We start from the raw sequence: 18754 nt of genomic DNA on the forward strand, positions 1-18754 counted from the left end.
GTTTATGAGAGAGTGAGAGATTTGGTTACACTCTAACTCTAAGAAATGGAGAGAGAGAGAGAGAGAGAGAGAGAGATGTGCTGGAACCTTGAGCAGCTTGAGCATTGTGATTGGTTTGTTCTGTGAAGCCCGGCCCCCTGAGTCACTAAAGCAGAGGTTGAGATGCTGTGTGTGAATGAGAAACAAGAGCCTAACAACACCAAGTTACCTGTGGAAAACTCTAGCGCTGCAGAGGTCAGCATGCTGCTGGATATACTCCTCGTCCTTCATCTCCAGGTGCTAGTCATAGCATCTTCATCGTCTGCTGAGGAAGATGAGAGCAGTGAGAGGGATGCCCAACACAGTAAAGGTGAGTAGATCTGTAAAATCAGCGCATCCATCTGTGTTAAACTGTCTAAAACTCTACTGATCTATGAGCAAGCTTGCTTGTTCTCCAGCCTTTATTCAAATGTTAAGGAAGTTAAAAAAAATTGGAAGTGCTGAAACATGCATGGCATCATCTTTTATATTTAGGTTAGTCAAATATTCATAGACAGATTCAACACAGACAAGACCATACAAATGAAAACTTTAGTAAAAAAAAAAAAAACCTGTAAATGATGAAAGTGCGATTAAGATTCTCCTGACTGTTTCAGCAGAGTTATGACTGTTGACTTTAGGTGGCTACTGGCTTTCATCCATATGTGCTGCTCTCTGATTTTAACACAACAGGTTCATTCCATTTATAGGATGATATCCATATAATCTACACGAGTAATCATCGGCTCAACAACAGCTTGTTATATGCTGTAAAATATCTTCTTTACAAGATTTGATGTGATTTGTATCTGGAGATCTTTAAACCTGCCGATGATCAAGGCGTGTATTTACTATGGTATGTTGCAGTAGTTAATGTTTGATTGGCTTATTGTGAAATAGCTCATAAAACAAGATATTAATAATAATGAGTGAATGAAAATAAAAAGAAATATCAAAGAGGAAAGTTCTTCTTTCAGGATCACTTGAATAGTGCCAAAAAATTTAATTCCTCCATAAAACAGAGACAGAATTTGCAGAAATGAAGAGATGACCTCTAGGAGAGTAATGTTTCTGCTGTGAGTCAATGTGACACATTGATCAAATATTCCTGGACGGCGGTACTCGTGAGCTGTTTGTGGTTTTCTGAGGTTGGAGAGCGTTTCGTCTACGTGCCGCTCAGAGTGTACCAGCATCTCCAGCTCACATGGTGCACTGGTTCCCATAAACACACACACACACACACACACACACACACTCACACACACACACACACACACACACACACTCACACACACATCCTGATTCTGAAGAAAACCTTACTACAGAAATAAAAAATGAGCTGGATATTTTTGTGTTTTACCCTACGTAATACTGTCAAATCAAATGAGGCTAAAATGCTGTGATTTGACCGACTCACTGTTCTGAACTGCTGGATAATCTCCTCCGTCTTACCTCTGCGTCAGGAATGAAGTCATCAGTAGGAATAATGTATAAAACAGAAAATACAGATCAAACAGAAATGCCACATGAAATTAATTAACTTTAAATGTAATGTAATAAATGAAAAATCACAAATACAACACCCTAGTGAAAAATAAATATACTAAAATGTATTTGAAATACATTTATTTCATGCTAAGTATTTCAAAAATACATTTACATATTTATGTACGTAATAAAAATACCATGCAATTGTACTTTTACTATACTAAACTGGTATACTTAAAGTCTGCTAACTAATTTTGTGCTTGATGCACTTTAATTGTGCTGAAGTAGTGCTGAAGTTCACACTAAAGATATACTGAAGTATATTAGATTGTGCTAAAGTGGAAATATTGCAAGTATACTTCAGGTACACTTTAAATATCTTGCAATTAAAGACCAGTATTATTCCAAGATTACATAACCCTCATCAATAGTGACATTAAAACACATTTTTGGCATTGTGCATTGTGCACAAGTAGTACTCCAAATAAAGATTAATTATGTTTTTATATCAGTAAAGTCTTAAGCGATATGCCAGTAAATATGTTAATAGATTTGAACTATACTTAGTATGAAATAAATGTATTTTAAATATATTACTTTTTTTACTATATAGGGCAGTTTTACAAGCACTGCTGCAACTTGCCACAACAACTAGTTATAAAGAGGAAAACTAGTCAGTGTATGACAAAATGTTTCAAAATTAATGACAGCAAATTGCAGATGTGGGAAATTAAGAAATGTCATATGATGTGAGAGTGATGTAGTTCTGAATATCAGCTTCATCCATTGTATCAGAGTTATTTTCAAGTTTCAAGTTTATTTGTATAGCGCTTTTTACGATACAAATCGTTGCAAAGCAGCTCTACAAGAAATGAAGTTTCCACAATATATTTATATATTGCAGAACCTTAATATATTTAACGTATGGCAAAATTAGGTAATTCTGTATGTTGTCTGAGCGTAGGCATCCTCTGAGGTCCTCTGAGGGGTTGGCATCATCTTTCCTCAGGTGTTCGGTCATCTCAGATAATTTAAGGGTTGGATCCAGACTGAAGCTTCTGTGATTCCTAGTTACCACGGGATGTTAATCAACAGAGAAACAAATAGAGACATAATTAGCGTAGCTGCTGTTCCATCTAAGCAAAAATTATTTGTTCAACCCAAGCTAAAGAATAATAATGTACATTTGATCAGATATAACTGCAGTACAAGATTATAAGATGCATTATGTGAATGCTTGGCTAAAGAGATGTGTCTTTAATCTAGATTTAAACAGAGAGAGTGTGTCTGAACCCCGAACGTTATCAGGAAGGCTATTTCAGAGTTTGGGAGCCAAATGTGAAAAAGCTCTACCTCCTTTAGTGGACTTTGCTATCCTAGGTACTACCAAAAGTCCAGAGTTTTGCGACCTTAGGGAGCGGGTTGGATTGTAGCGTGGTAGAAGACAAGTTAGGTACGCAGGAGCTAAACCATTTAGGGCCTTATAGGCAAGTAATAATATTTTGTAAATGATACGGAACTGAATAGGTAGCCAGTGCAGAGACTGTAAAATTGGGGTAATATGATCATATTTTCTTGACCTGGTAAGAACTCTAGCCGCTGCATTTTGGACTATCTGTAGCTTGTTTATTGAAGATGCAGGACAACCAGCTAGCAGTGCATTACAATAGTCCAGTCTAGAGGTCATGAATGCATGAACTAGCTTTTCTGCATCAGAAACAGGTAGCATGTTTCGAAGCTTGGCAATGTTTCTAAGATGGAAGAATACTGTTTTTGTAACATGATGAAATATGATTTTCAAAGGACAAGTTGCTGTCTAATATAACACCCAGATTTTTGACTTTAGAGGACGTGACGAGGACGAGGACTAGTTGCAAATTGTAATCCAAGAGATTCTGTGTACTGTTTTTTGGTCCAATAAGTAATATCTCTGTTTTATCTGAATTTAATAGGAGGAAATTATTGGTCATCCAATCTTTTAAATTTTTTACACAATCTATTAACTTAGATAGTTAGAAGTTTCATCTGGTCTTGTTGAGATATATAGTTGAGTATTATCAGCATAACAATGAAAACTAATCCCGTATTTTCTAATAATATTACCAAGAGGCAACATGTATATTGAAAATAGAAGAGGACCTAGGACAGATCCTTGTGGTACTCCATACTTTACTGGTGATAATTGAGATGACTCCCCATTTAAATGAACAAAGTGGTAGCGATCGGACAGGTAGGATCTAAACCATCTTAAAGCCTGCCCTTGAATACCAGTATAGTTTTGTAATCGATCTATGAGTATGTCATGGTCTATAGTGTCGAACGCAGCACTAAGATCAAGTAATAATAGCAATGAGGTGCAGCCTTGATCTGAAGCAAGAAGCAAGTCATTTGTAATTTTAACAAGTGCAGTTTCTGTACTATGGTGAGGCCTGAAACCTGACTGAAATTCTTCATAGAGATCATTTTGTTGCAAGAAGGAGCACAATTGAGCAGACACAACTTTTTCTAAAATTTTTGACATAAACGGAAGATTTGAAATGGGTCTGTAATTCGCCAGTTCATTAGAATCTAGTTGTGGTTTCATAATAAGAGGCTTAATAACCGCCACCTTGAATGGTTTTGGGACGTGACCTAAAGATAACGATGAGTTAATAATATTGAGAAGCGGTTCTTCTGCTACAGGTAACAACTCTTTCAGTAGTTTAGTGGGTACAGGATCTAATAAACACGTTGTTGGTTTAGATGCACTGATAAGTTTATTTAGCTCTTCCTGTCCTATAGCTGTAAAGCACTGCAGTTTTTCTTTGGGTGCGATGAATGAAGCTGAAATACTAGACGCAGTAGAATCTACATTTGATATTGTATTTCTGATGTTATCTATTTTATCAGTGAAGAAATTCATAAAGTCATTACTATTAAACTGTGAGGGAATATTTAGATCGGGTGGCGTCTGTTTATTTGTTAATCTAGCCACTGTGCTAAATAAGAACCTTGGATTGTTTTGGTTATTATCTATGAGGGGAAGTCGTGGCCTAATGGTTAGAGAGTCGGACTCGTAATCCAAAGGTTGCGGGTTCGAGTCTCGGGCCGGCAGGGATTGTAGGTGGGGGGAATCAATGTATCAATGTGTGTGTGCACGTTGGATGGGTTAAATGCAGAGCACGAATTCCGAGAATGGGTCACCGTACTTGGCAGTATGTCAGTTCACTTCACTTCATGAGTTTGTGGATATGCTCTGCCCTGGCAGCTTTTAGAGCCTGTCTATAGCTGGACATACTGTTTTTCCACGCAATTCTAAAAATTCCAAATTAGTTTTTCTCCATTTGCGCTCAAGATTACGAGTTTCTTTCTTGAGAGAATGGGTATAACTGTTGTACCAGGGCACAGTACGTTTTTCTCTAACCTTTTTCAATTTGAGGGGGGCAACAGCTTCTAATGTATTAGAGAAGATAGTGCCCATGTTGCTAGTCATTTCGTCTAGTTCATGTGTATTTATGGGTACACAGAGCAGTTGAGATAAATCAGGCAGGTTATTTGTGAATCTGTCTTTGGTGTATCAGTAATACGCAGCATGCACGATGAAAGGAAATGATCAGTAACATCGTCACTTTGAGGTACTATATCTACATCAGTAAGATCAATTCCATGCGATATAATTAAATCTAGCATATGATTAAAATGATGAGTGGGCCCGGTGACGTTTTGCTTGACTCCAAAAGAGTTTATTAGGTCAGTAAACGCAAGTCCTAACACATCATTTGTATTATCAACGTGAATGTTAAAATCTCCGACAATTAGCACTTTATCAACATTAACCAATAGATCTGAGAGGAAATCTGCAAATTCTTTTAGGAAATCTGTATATGGCCCTGGCGGTCTATACACAGTAGCCAGAGCAAGAGATAGAAGAGATTTATTTTGCATAACTAACAGTGTAACATTAAGCAGAAGTATTTCGAATGAGTTAAACCTCCTGTATCCTGTTTTCTGAGTAACATTGAGACTATCACTATATATTGTTGCCACACCTCCACCACGACCAGTCTGACGGGGCTCATGTTTATAACAGTAGCTTGGTGGAGTAGTCTCATTTAGACCAAAATATTAATTTGGTTTAAGCCAGGTTTCAGTCAGGCAGAGTACATCAAAATTATTATCTGTGATCATTTCATTTACAATAACTGCTTTGGGTGCGTGTGATCTAATGTTTAGGAGCCCAAGCTTTAAAAATTGTTTTTGTTCATTTATTTTGCGTTTTTCTGGTTTAATCACGTTCAGATTTTTTCTAGATCCTGCATAAAATTTATATTTTGACCTCGCTATGCGGGGAACAGACACAGTCTATATAGATTGGACAACGCAAGTACTTCTATCTTTTAAGTGAGTAGAACAAAAGTCATCATAGCAGTTATTTGAGAATTGTCTTACTAGTCAGATGGAGCGTAGCGTCCTGGAGATGTTGTCCGACAGGAGTTCCGCACCGACTCTGCTGGGGTGCAGGCCATCAGCACGGAAAAGCCTAGGACGCTCCCAGAAAAGATTCCAATTATTAACAAAGAGCAGTTTCTGTTCTTTACACCATGACAATAACCATTTGTTTAAAGCAAACAGTCTACTGAACCTTTTGTTTCCTCGTCGATACGTGGGAAGCGGTTCTGACACAATGATCGTCGTCGCGGGTGATGTGCTGCGTACCGTCTCGATCAGGCTCCTGAAGTCCCTCTTCAGTGTCTCGATCTGCCGCAGCTTGGTGTCGTTAACCCCCGCGTGCAGCACGACAGCACCAATGCTCTCATCGCTCTTCAGGATCACGGGTATCTGCACAGAAACATCGAGAACATGAGCACCGGGGAAACAGTGAGTGTGCACTTTACCTTCAGCTAATGTAGCACGGACGTGCCGGATGATGGAGTCTCCGACGATCACAGCGCTGCGTTCCGTCTCGTGGAGGGGAGCGAAGCGGTTCCGGGTGGAGATCTCGAAGACCGGAGGTGGCGGAGGGGGAGAGGTCATCGCCCGGGGCCTGGCTCGCGTGACGCTTCCGCTGCTGGTGCACCCAGGGTCCGTGGCGTCCCGGCGCCGGAGTGAAGGACATCTGGGAAGATCACGTCCTGGGTGCACAGGGCCTGTGCAGAGAAACACATGGAGTAGAGGTGGTGGGAGTGTTAGCAGCGTGCTGTATACTTACCCTGGATTTTCCTTGGCATTGTCCATTTAAATCATTTAAATCATGGATTAGTTCTTTCTTAATGCTCACTGTTGTCTTCAGGAGTTCTACATGTTGCAATAATACTTTCATTATCCTGATCTGATGAACTATATTTCATACTGATTCATATTATGACCTAAAGCAGTTAAATGTGGCCAGGAATGACTAACAGAACTGAAAAAAAAATGGTGTTTAAACAATTTTTACTCAGAAATCAGTAATAAATTTCACAATAAATAACAAAGAAACAGCAACACATTGAATTAAACATGAAATTCTGAAGTAGAAAGGCTGAAATTATTTTTTTCTTGTAAAATGTATTGCAATAATCATTGCTTTTCTTGCAACTTTGAAATTATAATTTTTTTTTACAGTGCTGACAGAGGTATTTGTTCTGATTTCGAAATCTCAGCCGTATGGTCTTTTCTTGCAGTGGCCTGAGCTTTGGATTCTTCTGTTTTAAGCATAGCAGGTTGAGTTTAGCATTAGCACTGATGTAAGTCTTCACTGCTGCACATAATGCTCACATTCACAGAGCTCGATGAAGGAGGGATTGTGTGAGTGTGCTGATGTGTGTAAATAAGGAAAAGATACTGTTCTTACTGTCTCACAATGACCAAACCTGTTCTCACTGTTCGTTCATCTACCTGTGCCTGGTTTGCTCGAAAACTGTTTGTCAGTCCCATACCTGTAACAGAACATTATAGCAGCATGTTTGTATATTACAGTAATATCTGATATTATTATTATAGTATTATACTAAAGGTTTGTTGAAGTTCACCTCACTAGACATCCAAGTTTCTGCTTGATAGTCTTCATGATTTATTTGTAGTTGGTTAGACCTAGTAGGATCCTGCCTTGAGCCTTATTTTACGAAAGGTTATCAGAATTTCAATTTATCATCTATAAGTCTTTATATTAAACATATTTATGGGTATTCTGATGATCTCTAATTAAAACAAGTTCTAACCACTTTAACTCAGCAACCATTTGATCAAGGAAGTTGAAATTGAGCATTTATGTATGTTTTACGTATTTGATAAATACATGCAGGGTGTCTAGTACAGGGTCTACAAGCTGTGTAATGGATGAATTTACATAGGTGTTACTCTGCTGTAGCTTTGTACTATTTTATTAATAAGTTGTGCTGCCTGTTGTCAGCGTTATCCTCTTCCCCTGGTCCCGGCCGCCCTCAAGGAACTCCGTGGGGCCCGCGAAGCTGGACCTGCGGAGCGCCTATAACCTCGTTCGTATCCGGGAAGGCGACGAGTGGAAGACGGCGTTCATTAACCCCTCAGGCCACTATGAATATCGGGTCATGCCGTATGGCCTTTCCAACTCCCCGTCCGTCTTCCAGGGATTTATGAACGAGGTGTTCTGGGAGTTTCTCCACCGGTTTGTCATCGTGTACATAGACGATATCCTGATCTATTCCCGGAACCTGGCCGAACATCGCCATCATGTGACGCAGGTTCTACGCCAACTCGGGAAACAACACCTCTACCTGAAGCTCGAGAAGTGTGAGTTCCACCGCCCCGCGGTCCAGTTCCTCGGCTACATCCTCAGTGCGCATGGGATCCAGATGGACCAGGGGAAGGTCCAAGCCATCCGGGACTGGCCCCAGCCTCAGTCAGTAAAGGAACTCCAACGATTCCTCGGCTTCGCAAATTTCTCCCGGAGGTTCATTCTGAACTTCATTCTCCTCTCAGCCCCCCTCACTTCCATACTCCGTCAGAAACCCAAGCTTGAGCTGCCTACAAGAAGCTCCAGGAGGCCTTCTGCACTGCTCCCATCCTCTCACATCCCGAACCCCATCTCCCATTCATAGTGGAAGTGGATTCCTCCACTACCGACGTGGAAGCAGTGCTGTCTCAATACCACGGAGAGCCTCCCCGACTCCACCCTTGTGCTTACTTCTCCAGGAAGCTTTCCCCAGTGGAGCGGAACTACGATTTTGGAAATCGGGAGCTGCTCGCCATTAAACTGGAGCTGGAGGAATGGATACACTGGCTGGAGGATGCTCAACACCCCTTTACGGTCATCACTGACCACAAAAACCTGTAATATCTCCGAAGTGCTAAGAGGTTAAACCCCCGGCAGGCTCGCTGGATTCCCTCTCACGTATCCATGCCCCCGACGAACCCTCCACACCTGAACCCCCACACCATACTCCCTCCAGCCGTCCTTGTGAGCCCCATCCGGCGGGCCCTGGATGAACAGATCTGCATCGCCTCCATCACCAAACCCGCTCCGCTAGGAGGCCCAGAGTGCAAAACTTACGTGCCCACTTCCTTGAGGACTTCCCTTCTGGGCTCCCTGCATGCTTCCCCGGGCTCAGGACACCCAGGCAGCCAGTGTACTCTCTCACTCCTCCAAGCTCGGTACTGGTGGCCCAGTATGGCCCGGGATGTCTCCCAGTACGTTCATGGATGCTCAGTCTGCGCCATCTCCAAGACCCCACATCACTTAGCCACATTACCCATTCCACGTCGCCCCTGGTCCCACGTCAGAGTCGACTTCGTCACAGATCTCCCCAAGTCAGAAGGTTATACATGCATACTCGTTGATGTCGTCTCCGACTGTGGGCCACAGTTTGTCTCCCGTGTCTGGAAGGCTTTCTTCAAACTCCTCGATGTCACCGCAAGTTTCTCCTCAGGGTATCACCCCCAGACTAACGGTCAGACTGATCAGAAGATTCAGGAGATTGGGAGATCTCTTCGGGCCTACTGTCATGACAACCAGCACAGCTGGAACCGCTTCCTCCCGTGGGCCGAATATGCACAAAATTCCCTCAAGCAAACCACCCCGGCCTCACCTCTTTCCAGTGCATACCAACCCCCTCTGCTTCCATGGACAGAAGAGCCCTCAGACGTTCCAGCTGTCGACCACTTCCGAGCGAGCGAGAGAGTTTGGGACTCAGCTCATGTCCAACTCCAGCAGGCAGTGCGGAGACACAAGACCTATGCAGATGCCCGTCAGTCTGCCACCCCCGTCTATCATCCTGGAGATAAGGTCTGGCTCTCCACCCGGGATCTGCGTCTCCACCTGCCCGGCCGGAAGCTGAGTCCCCACTATATCGGTCCCTTTACCATAGAGAGGCAGATTAATGAGGTCACCTTCCGTCTCCAACTCCCTGCACGGTATCGTATCCATCCAGCATTCCATGTCTCACTCCTCAAGCCTGTCTCTCCCTCTGTCACAGAACCCGACGAGCCTGCAGTACCTCCTCCTCCCGAGATCAGCGAGGAGCCCCTACAGGGTGCAGGACATCTTGGACTCTCGGTAACGGGGTGGTCGCCTGGAATATCTTACTGACTGGGAGGGATACGGGCTGGAGGAAAGATCCCGGGTTGCCCGGGACGATGTGCTGGATCTCTTTCTCCTGGCCGAGTTTCACCAGAACCACCCTGACTGTCCCGCACCCAGAGGCCGTGGCCGACATCGTTGCCGTAATAGGGCGTCAGGAGCCGCCCCTGGAGGAGGGGGTATTGTCAGAGAGCCACCGCAGTCTCCTCCAATGACACTCACCAGAACCCAATCCCCTGATTTCTGATCACCGCCACCTGTCAGCACTAATCAGCAGCACTATATCCCTGCACTCCTCCTGTTCACTCACTGTCTAGTCTCAAACATTCCATGCTGACTAACCTGACCCACTTACCTTTTGTCTACTTACCAGTTGCTCCAGTGTTCCTATCCCTGTTCTCCACCGTCTCCACGCTCCACTGTTACCTCCGGATCCCCTGGAAAAGGAAAAAGGACATTCACACCCAGATAAGCCCCTAGAGACATTCCCATTCCCCGCCTGTTTACCTGGACATTCTGCTCATCTCATTCCCCTCTGCTACTACTCAATAAACCTGTTGATTGTATTGCACTTGTGTCTATCTGCTGACACCTGTAGGCCTATATGATTTCTTCCCTCAGATTTATTGCTTCTGCTTGTATTGTTGCCATTCGAAAGGCACTTTGGATATAAACATCTGCTAAGTGAATAAATGTATATGTACTATAATATTAGCACTGTTAGTGGTATTTTAAATGTTTTATAATTACAAGTTTATATTGCTTGTGTAGTCATGTTGGGTTGACCCTAAAGGTCCTTGCACACTGACTCCGAAATTTTCGTATGCGTTTTTCCTTTTTTTTCGTATTCGCCATCCTTTCCTATCAAAATGCATGCTACGGATGCAAAAACGCAGAAAATCAAACCCGATCCGAATTTTTTATGACGGACGAAAGTCAATGGCCTTACCTCCATAACTCCACCATGAACTATTTTCAACAATTAGTAGATATATATAGTGCTGCTGGAGCACAAAACCATAAGTAGCACAGGTACTTATGAGTCATAATTATCTATTTTTCTTTTATGCCAAAAATCATTAGGATATTAAGTAAAGATCATGTTCCATGAAGATATTTTGTAAATTTCCTACCATAAATATATCAAAACATAATTTGTAACGTAAATAAGTAATATGCATTGCTAAGAACTTCATTTGAACAACTTTAAAGGTGATTTTCTCAATGTTTAGATTTTTTTGCACCCTCAGATTCCAGATTTTCACATAGTTGTATCTCGGCCAAATATTGTCCGATCCTAACAAACCATACATCAATGGAAAGATTATTTATTCATAAATCTCAATTTTAAAAAATTGACTCTGGTTTTGAATAAACCAAAGTCAAGTTTTGATTCCTTTCTTCCCTGACACAATGTCTTTCCATTTTTTTACAGGTTCTTCTCATCAGCACCACTGGGGTTACCATGGTAAATATATAATAATAAATAGAGTTTTACATACACTTTTGTATCTAACTCACACTTATTAGTGGATCATAGCAGACATTTTTAGCACCGTCTTAGTTACTTAGTTACATCACCTAGTAATACTGCAATATAATACTGTGAGTGAAGGGAAACATAATTTATATGATTTGTAGCACTTATTTCATTAGATAAGAAAGTAGAGTAAATTCTTTGTATATTTAATAATAATAATAATAATAATAATAATGTAATCAGATTCACAGATTAACATCCAATTTACATTCAAATCAGGTCAACATGGAATCATGCTGTAAGTGACATTAACATGTGCTTAATACAAATAAATAAACAGCAGATAAAAAATATGAATAATGAAACAGTGATGTGACATACTGATCTAGAAGGTGAAACATTTTACAATACACTAGTCTAAAACTCTGTGTTTGTTTAGTGATTCAAAGACTTTCTCATAAACAGTCACATTTTTTGTTTCCGTGTGAAACTATCTGATGAAATTTATTGAGTAAATGATTCAGTCATGATACATTCGCTCACACAAAAAGTCACTTTTTATACTAACTGCTAAAGGACCAAAAGTTCAAAATGTCAAGTGTAATCAAACATTAAATGTATATATAAAATGAAATGATTTTAATATAAACTATAGATCCACATCATCTCACAAATATTCTAAAACAAATACAACTGAAAGCAATATATAAAAACCTCTTAAAAACATAAAGATTAGTTTAGTTTGCACATATTGTTTACTCTGCGTGAGTTTATTGCATTATTGACGTCAGTATCAGTTCTTGTGAAACACGATATAAGCCTTGTGTCCTTTGACAGTCTGTGTTTCCATCTTGAACACCCCAAAGACTTAAAGTCTCAAAGCTTTCAGTCACTTATTTGTATCATGAGTATTTTAACCGAGGTGTGGAACTTGTAAGTTTTTGCAATAGTAATATTTTACTGTTTGCTGCTCGCTATAAACGTTACAGATGGTCATTTGCTCACAAACGTTGCCAATAGTCTTAGCAATTCATGCAATGAAACAATGTCCTGAAGCTTTATCAGTAACACTTTATAACAATGGCAAATAAGTAATATTAACACCTAAATTAAATATTGGTTTAATAATAACTTACGATGAGTTAAGGCAGGTACGAGTCAACAACTAACCTTAACTATGACTACGAGTCATATAAAGTCATGAGTGAAAAGCAACAACTTTAACTACATGATTGTTAGTTAATGTATTAATGAACACTTTGAGGTACATTAACTAATGCATGTTAATTCATGTGAATGTCAATGATTATTCAAGTACTGTTCTTGTAAAGTGTTTCTACTTTATCTATTACTAGTGCTTTTTTATGTTATTTTATCAGGCTCTGAAAAATGGCCTTGGATTTGAGAAATGCACTATACAAATAAAACTTGTTGCGTAAAAATGTCATCAGTTAACTTTTAAATAAAATGATATTGTTGAGGCTGTTGCATGTTAATGATTTCTTTGTCTCGTTCAGATCAGGACGCGTGGTTATCTGCGTTTGAACATTGTAGTGGAAAATCTCAGTCTCCAATCAACATAGACACTCATAGGGTTTTCTATGAGTCCAAACTGCTTCCCATTAAACTGGAGGGATATGATCTCACCGGCTCACCTGCTCTTACCCTCATCAACAACGGTCACACACGTGAGTCGAGACCCTTTCACTCCAAACACAAGATCTTACGCACAATCAAATGACTTCACATCAGAACATCAAATTACTCCAGTTCGACTGTCAGTATATATCAGTGACATGTGACAGTGTTATTATATATTTGTGAAATAATAACACAAAGACGATTCCAGTTTTGAGTATTTTGCCGATTAAAGGGGAGACTATTGTTAGATGGCAAAGGTCTCCTTTTTGTTAAATATCTCCTGTGGAACAAATATTAAGATAATGAAACAGCATACTTTAACACTTTAATTTAAGGACCAGTTCCCACTATTAACTAGTTGCTGATTAGCATGCATATTACTAGCAGATTGGCAGTTCATGAAGCACATTAATGCCATATTTTTGGATCCCTTATTTCGACCCGTAACTACTTAACAACTACATTTACATTTTACATTTATGCATTTAGCAGACGCTTTTATCCAAAGCGACTTACATTGAATTCAAGTTACAGTTTCTACATTTTATCAGCTCTTGCTTTCCCTGGGAATCGAACCCATGACCTTGGCGTTGCTAGCGGCATGCTCTACTATTTGAGCTACAGGAAAGCTATTAATTATTAAGCTATTAATATGAACTAACTATTAATAAGCAGCTAATTAGGAGTTTTTGAGGCAAAGGTCATAGTTAATAGTTAATAGTGAGAATTGGTCCACAAACTAAAGTATGACCTTCTTTCATGCTGCTGCTTTTCATCAAACAAGACGGTAAAATTGAGTAATTAAAACATTAGACAGAATATTCAAATACACCAAAAATAATTGTTAAAAATGAAGTTATAACAGGATCAATCATTGTATCTTTGAGCAATAGCAGTGTTATTTTTTTAATTTCTTAATGAATGTGGTTTTCGAAAGAATCAGTTGAGTCAGTGATTCAGTGACTTATTCCTACAAGAATGAAACATGACTATTTCATCAAATTTATTGAATGATTGTCAAAAAAAAAAAAAATTAATGCATGCAGAAAGCCAGTTTTATACTTTGATAAAATAACCAAAAATGAACTGTTTTAAAGAGTAGCTTTAAACAATGCTTAAAATGCAGTTTATGGACTTTATTTACCATTTGTTTTTGTTTCTGTTGTTGTGTCAGTGCAGCTGAGTCTGCCGAGCAGCATGCGTATCATGAGGGGATTCGATCATGTTTATATCGCAGCCCAGCTTCACTTCCACTGGGGAACTACAGAGGTCCCTGGTTCAGAGCACACCATCGATCATGTTCATTTCCCTGCTGAGGTAACACACGCTTTAATGGTCTCTCTGAATACAGCCAAGCGTTTAGAGATCGTGTCGTTGGCCAAATCTTTCTGGAACATTATTATAAAAATGGCATAATGTGTGACATTGCATAAACACATGCTTCCTCAGATCCACGTGGTTCATTATAACTCCAAATACGCAAATCTCACTGAGGCTGCTAGTAAAGCGGATGGATTGGCTGTGCTAGGAGGATTCATAGGTGTAAGTTTTCAAACTACAACCTTCTGGCTGCAGTAAAGTTTTCCAAGTACAAGAATGCGGTTTGATCACTCCCAGTAAAGTCTTTACAATACATTTGTTAGTATTTCCTTTTGACTTTTTCCTCAACAGATTGGCCTTCATGACAATGACAACTATGAGAAGATCCTGTCTGCGTTAACAGACATCAGCATAGAGGGTAAATAACTAATAACGGTCAACAAAGAAAACATAAAGAAAATGTACCACAAAACCAGTCATAAGGGTCAATTGTGTGAAATTGAGATTTGTACATCATCTGAAAGCTGAATAAATAAGGTTACCATTGATGTATGGTTTGTTTGGACAATATTTGTCTGAGATACAACTATTTGAAAATCTGGAATCTGAGGGTGAAAAAAAATCTAAATATTGAGAAAATCACCTTTAAATTTGAAAATTAAGTTCTTAGCAATGCATATTACTAATCAAAAATTACCTTTTAATATATTTATGGTAGGACATTTGCAAAATATCTTCATGGAACATGATCTTTACTTAATATCCTAATGATTTTTGGCATAAAAGAAAAATGGACAATTTTGACCCAAACGATGTATTTTGGCTATTGCTACAAATATATCCATGCTTCTTATGACTGCTTTTGTGCTCCAGGGTCACATTTCTGAAAACGTATTAATATCTTTTTACTAGAAACACAAAAAAGTTACATTACTCTTTTGTTGGTTTTGATTGCTTGTAAGTAGCTTTGGATAAAAGCGTCTGCTGAATGACTAAATATAAATGTAACGTCAAGCATAAAGCACTGATGATTATCATCCAACCTGATCCGATGGTGTTTTTTTCAGAGTCAAACACTGAGATTCCTGGTTTTAATGTGCGCCATCTTCTGCCGGACAGCCTGGACAGGTTTTATAGGTACAACGGGTCCCTCACAACCCCTCCGTGCTTTCAGACGGTCAGCTGGACTTTGTTCAACGACTCAATCAGAGTCTCGAGGAGACAGGTCAGACTATTCTCACAGGAGAGCATCATGTCATTTATAGCACTCGCTGATCTAAATCAGTCTTGTTTATCTTTGATTAGCTAGCAGCCTTGGAGGACACATTGAAAACTGAACACAACAAGCTTTTGTCCAAAAACTTCAGAGCTCCACAACTTCTGCATGGGAGAAAAGTGCTGGCATCTTTCCACACAGGACCCACTACAAGAAGTATGTACAGTCTATATTAGCTCTTTTATTCCTGATTGTGTTGCAGTTTACAGTGATGATGTGTTTGAAATCGTTATTATGAAAATGTATTTTTACTAGAGACACAAAAAAGTTACATTATCAAATTAGGCATATATGATGTACTGTAATCCTTGTGTACATACACATTCATCTACACAAATCTTGGCGGATGTGTACACTGGACATTGTTTTTGTTTGTTTGTTTCTAAACTCTGATTTTATACGTAATTAGCATACACTCTATAATTATGCATTGGTTTGTATAACTCAGGGTTGGGGGGGGGGGGGGGTGTTGTTTTTATTTTCCTGTATCTTTATCCTTTTATTATTATAAATGATCGTCAGTACAATGTAACATGTATATATATCAGTATGTAAGTAGCTAAAGACATTTGATATAAAGTGGCTTCATAGCTACCGTTTTATTTTTTGAACCCAACAATCATCTAAATGTCACTTGGTTTCATTTTTCATATTTAAAACAATGCCAATTACTTCAAGTTAATATTCAGTCATCAGTTTAGCTGCACTGACTTGAGCTGAGTAAAGACACCATTGTCTTCTGTAGAGCTGTTTTACAGCAGAAAGTTGTTGTTACTTGTTTATTTCCTGCTGAAACAATGCATCGTTATGAATTAGTGTATATTTTGTGTTGTGTTTTACAGTAGCCAGTGAAGCTCCAATATCTGAAACACAAGACACCAATATAATGGAATCTAACGGTAAGAATGTGTCATTACTGTATTTCTACAGCAGGATATAAAAGCAGTTTATTTCAGAGGACTTGGTCTTGTGTTGATGTTGTCTGTTTCATAGTGCTAACATGGTTTCATTTTCAGGAGGAAAAGTAAACGTTACAATAAAACTAATATTGCCGAGTTAGCCTAAAATGGTCATATACAATATATATAAAAAATTTCAGTATAAATTTAGAAATAAATCCTTATATTTAGCATGTGACATTATATGAACTTCTGAAATGTTCAAGTTATTCCTTCCTTTCTGAAGCTCTCTGTGTGTGCCAGTAATGTGAACACAATATAAACACGTTTAAAGGTTGTTTTTTGCACAGGACACGTTCTGGCGATTATCTTCGGGGTTCTGTTTGCTGTCACGTTGCTGGTCTTCTCCTTCTACACATATCAACAGAGGAAAAAGTACTCAAAGTACGTTCATATCCACTTCTGATCCACTTCATTTGACTTAAGCCAGTATTTGTTTGCAAACTTTTAATACTCTGCTTTTTTAAAGTACACAAGACTAAACATGTTTCTCTTTTGTCTCTTTTTCTCTACAGGTTTAAAAAAGACTCCAAGCTAAATGTTATTTATAAACCAGCTGCCGTTGAAAAAGACTTAGATCAAACCTCTGTTACTGTATCATAAACCACATATTTATTCAGAAACTTTTGTCTTGTTTGTTTTCAGAGCGAGACTTTGGAATAAATTGTTTGCAAATTAGTAGAAACTGCTGCATACAGTGATGTAATATGTCATTACGTACCTGGGGGAAAAGGCCAAGCCCAAAACGACTGAACACTAAGCTTTTAATTGTCTTAACCACAAATTATTGGTCAAGAAATAAGCATAATTTAAGCAAATGCACTATTTAAAAACTCGAATGCTTTGGAGTATAAGGCTTTCTTCCCACAATTAAAAAGTTATCTTAAAGAGGAATGATCAGATGTTATTTTTCAACAAGGCTATGCTGCCTAAACTGCAAAGATGACCAAGTAGCGGCTTGAGAACAAGTCCATCAGGCTCATGAAATGACCAGGTCAGAGTCCAGATCTGAACCTATAGTGAATGTTTGGTCGCAAATTAAACTCAAACAGACAGGGAGACATTTTTCAACTAACCATGAACAGTTTGAAGCCATTAACATTGACTGAAACAGCACTGAATGTTCTTCCTGTCTGCAAGTTTACCCACATAAACGTCTAACTCTCTGGTATTGTTCATTTGGGAGTCACACTGGTGTTGTTCGCAGTCAAAACCGACTTGTTGTGAAATAAATATACTATATTTCATTTCAATAATATTTTTCTTTAATATTTTGCATTTTGAGTGTATTTCATGTTACTAATTAATATTCATATCTAAATTATGGACTATTATCTGTATAAAATTTAAAAAGAAAATAATGTTTCAATTAATATAGTATTTAAGTTAAAAATAGAGCAAAAGTATTTAAAATCCATTGAATTGAGGCAGATTTGTATCACTTTGTGGGGAAAAAAGAAAATCATCTGTAATACCATGGTGTAGCCTTTAGATGCCAGTATAGCCATATATATATATATATATCAGTGCTGTGCATTCCTTAGTTACTGAGCAGTGTTTTCAGGCATAATTGTTTATGCTTTGTCACCCCTTTGCATTGTGGCTGATTTGTAGATTGTAGATTGTATTTTCGTATTTTTGCCTATTTCCTATTCATTTCAGATGGTGGTCATTTTTGACCGCAAACAACACAAGTGTGACTATTTTTCTTTCTTTCTACCATTTAGCTTTTTCCAATCAAGTCCACAGTTTTTGTTTTCACATAGGGACTGCCATAAATGTCACCAAGTTTTGTACCATTCTGATAAAGTAGTGATTTTTTAAATTTCCAAACATTTGTTTTTTGGTCTAAAATGACCGAACAACACCAGAGGGTTAAAGAAAACAAAAGTGGAAGGCGATTCTGTCCTAAGTTACTTTATCTACAGTATCTGTGCAGTTCTTGCTAATTTCCTGACCAGGGATTTGTGATTAAAATGGTTAAAAGGCCACAAACATTTTTGAATTTTTGATTTGCCCCACTTTTTGTTTTATGTCTCTGGAGTTTTTTGTACATA

General features: G+C 38.9%; 1 protein-coding gene across 1 annotated transcript; it reads left to right on the top strand.

Annotated features, from left to right (window-relative positions):
• Positions 1-240: 240 nt before the first annotated feature.
• LOC306864403 (carbonic anhydrase 9-like) lies at positions 241-17300 on the top strand (the record flags this gene model as incomplete). Its single annotated transcript, XM_079408413.1, has 11 exons — positions 241-349; positions 11457-11489; positions 13019-13189; positions 14317-14459; positions 14592-14684; positions 14814-14880; positions 15530-15687; positions 15768-15894; positions 16581-16637; positions 16988-17081; positions 17213-17300. 11 exons carry the CDS (start codon positions 241-243, stop codon positions 17298-17300), a joined length of 1140 nt encoding a protein of 379 aa, XP_079264539.1.
• Positions 17301-18754: the final 1454 nt, after the last annotated feature.

Source organism: Barbus barbus (genome assembly GCF_936440315.1).
Source record: "Barbus barbus genome assembly, chromosome: 45".
NCBI classification, from domain to species: Eukaryota; Metazoa; Chordata; class Actinopteri; order Cypriniformes; family Cyprinidae; genus Barbus; species Barbus barbus.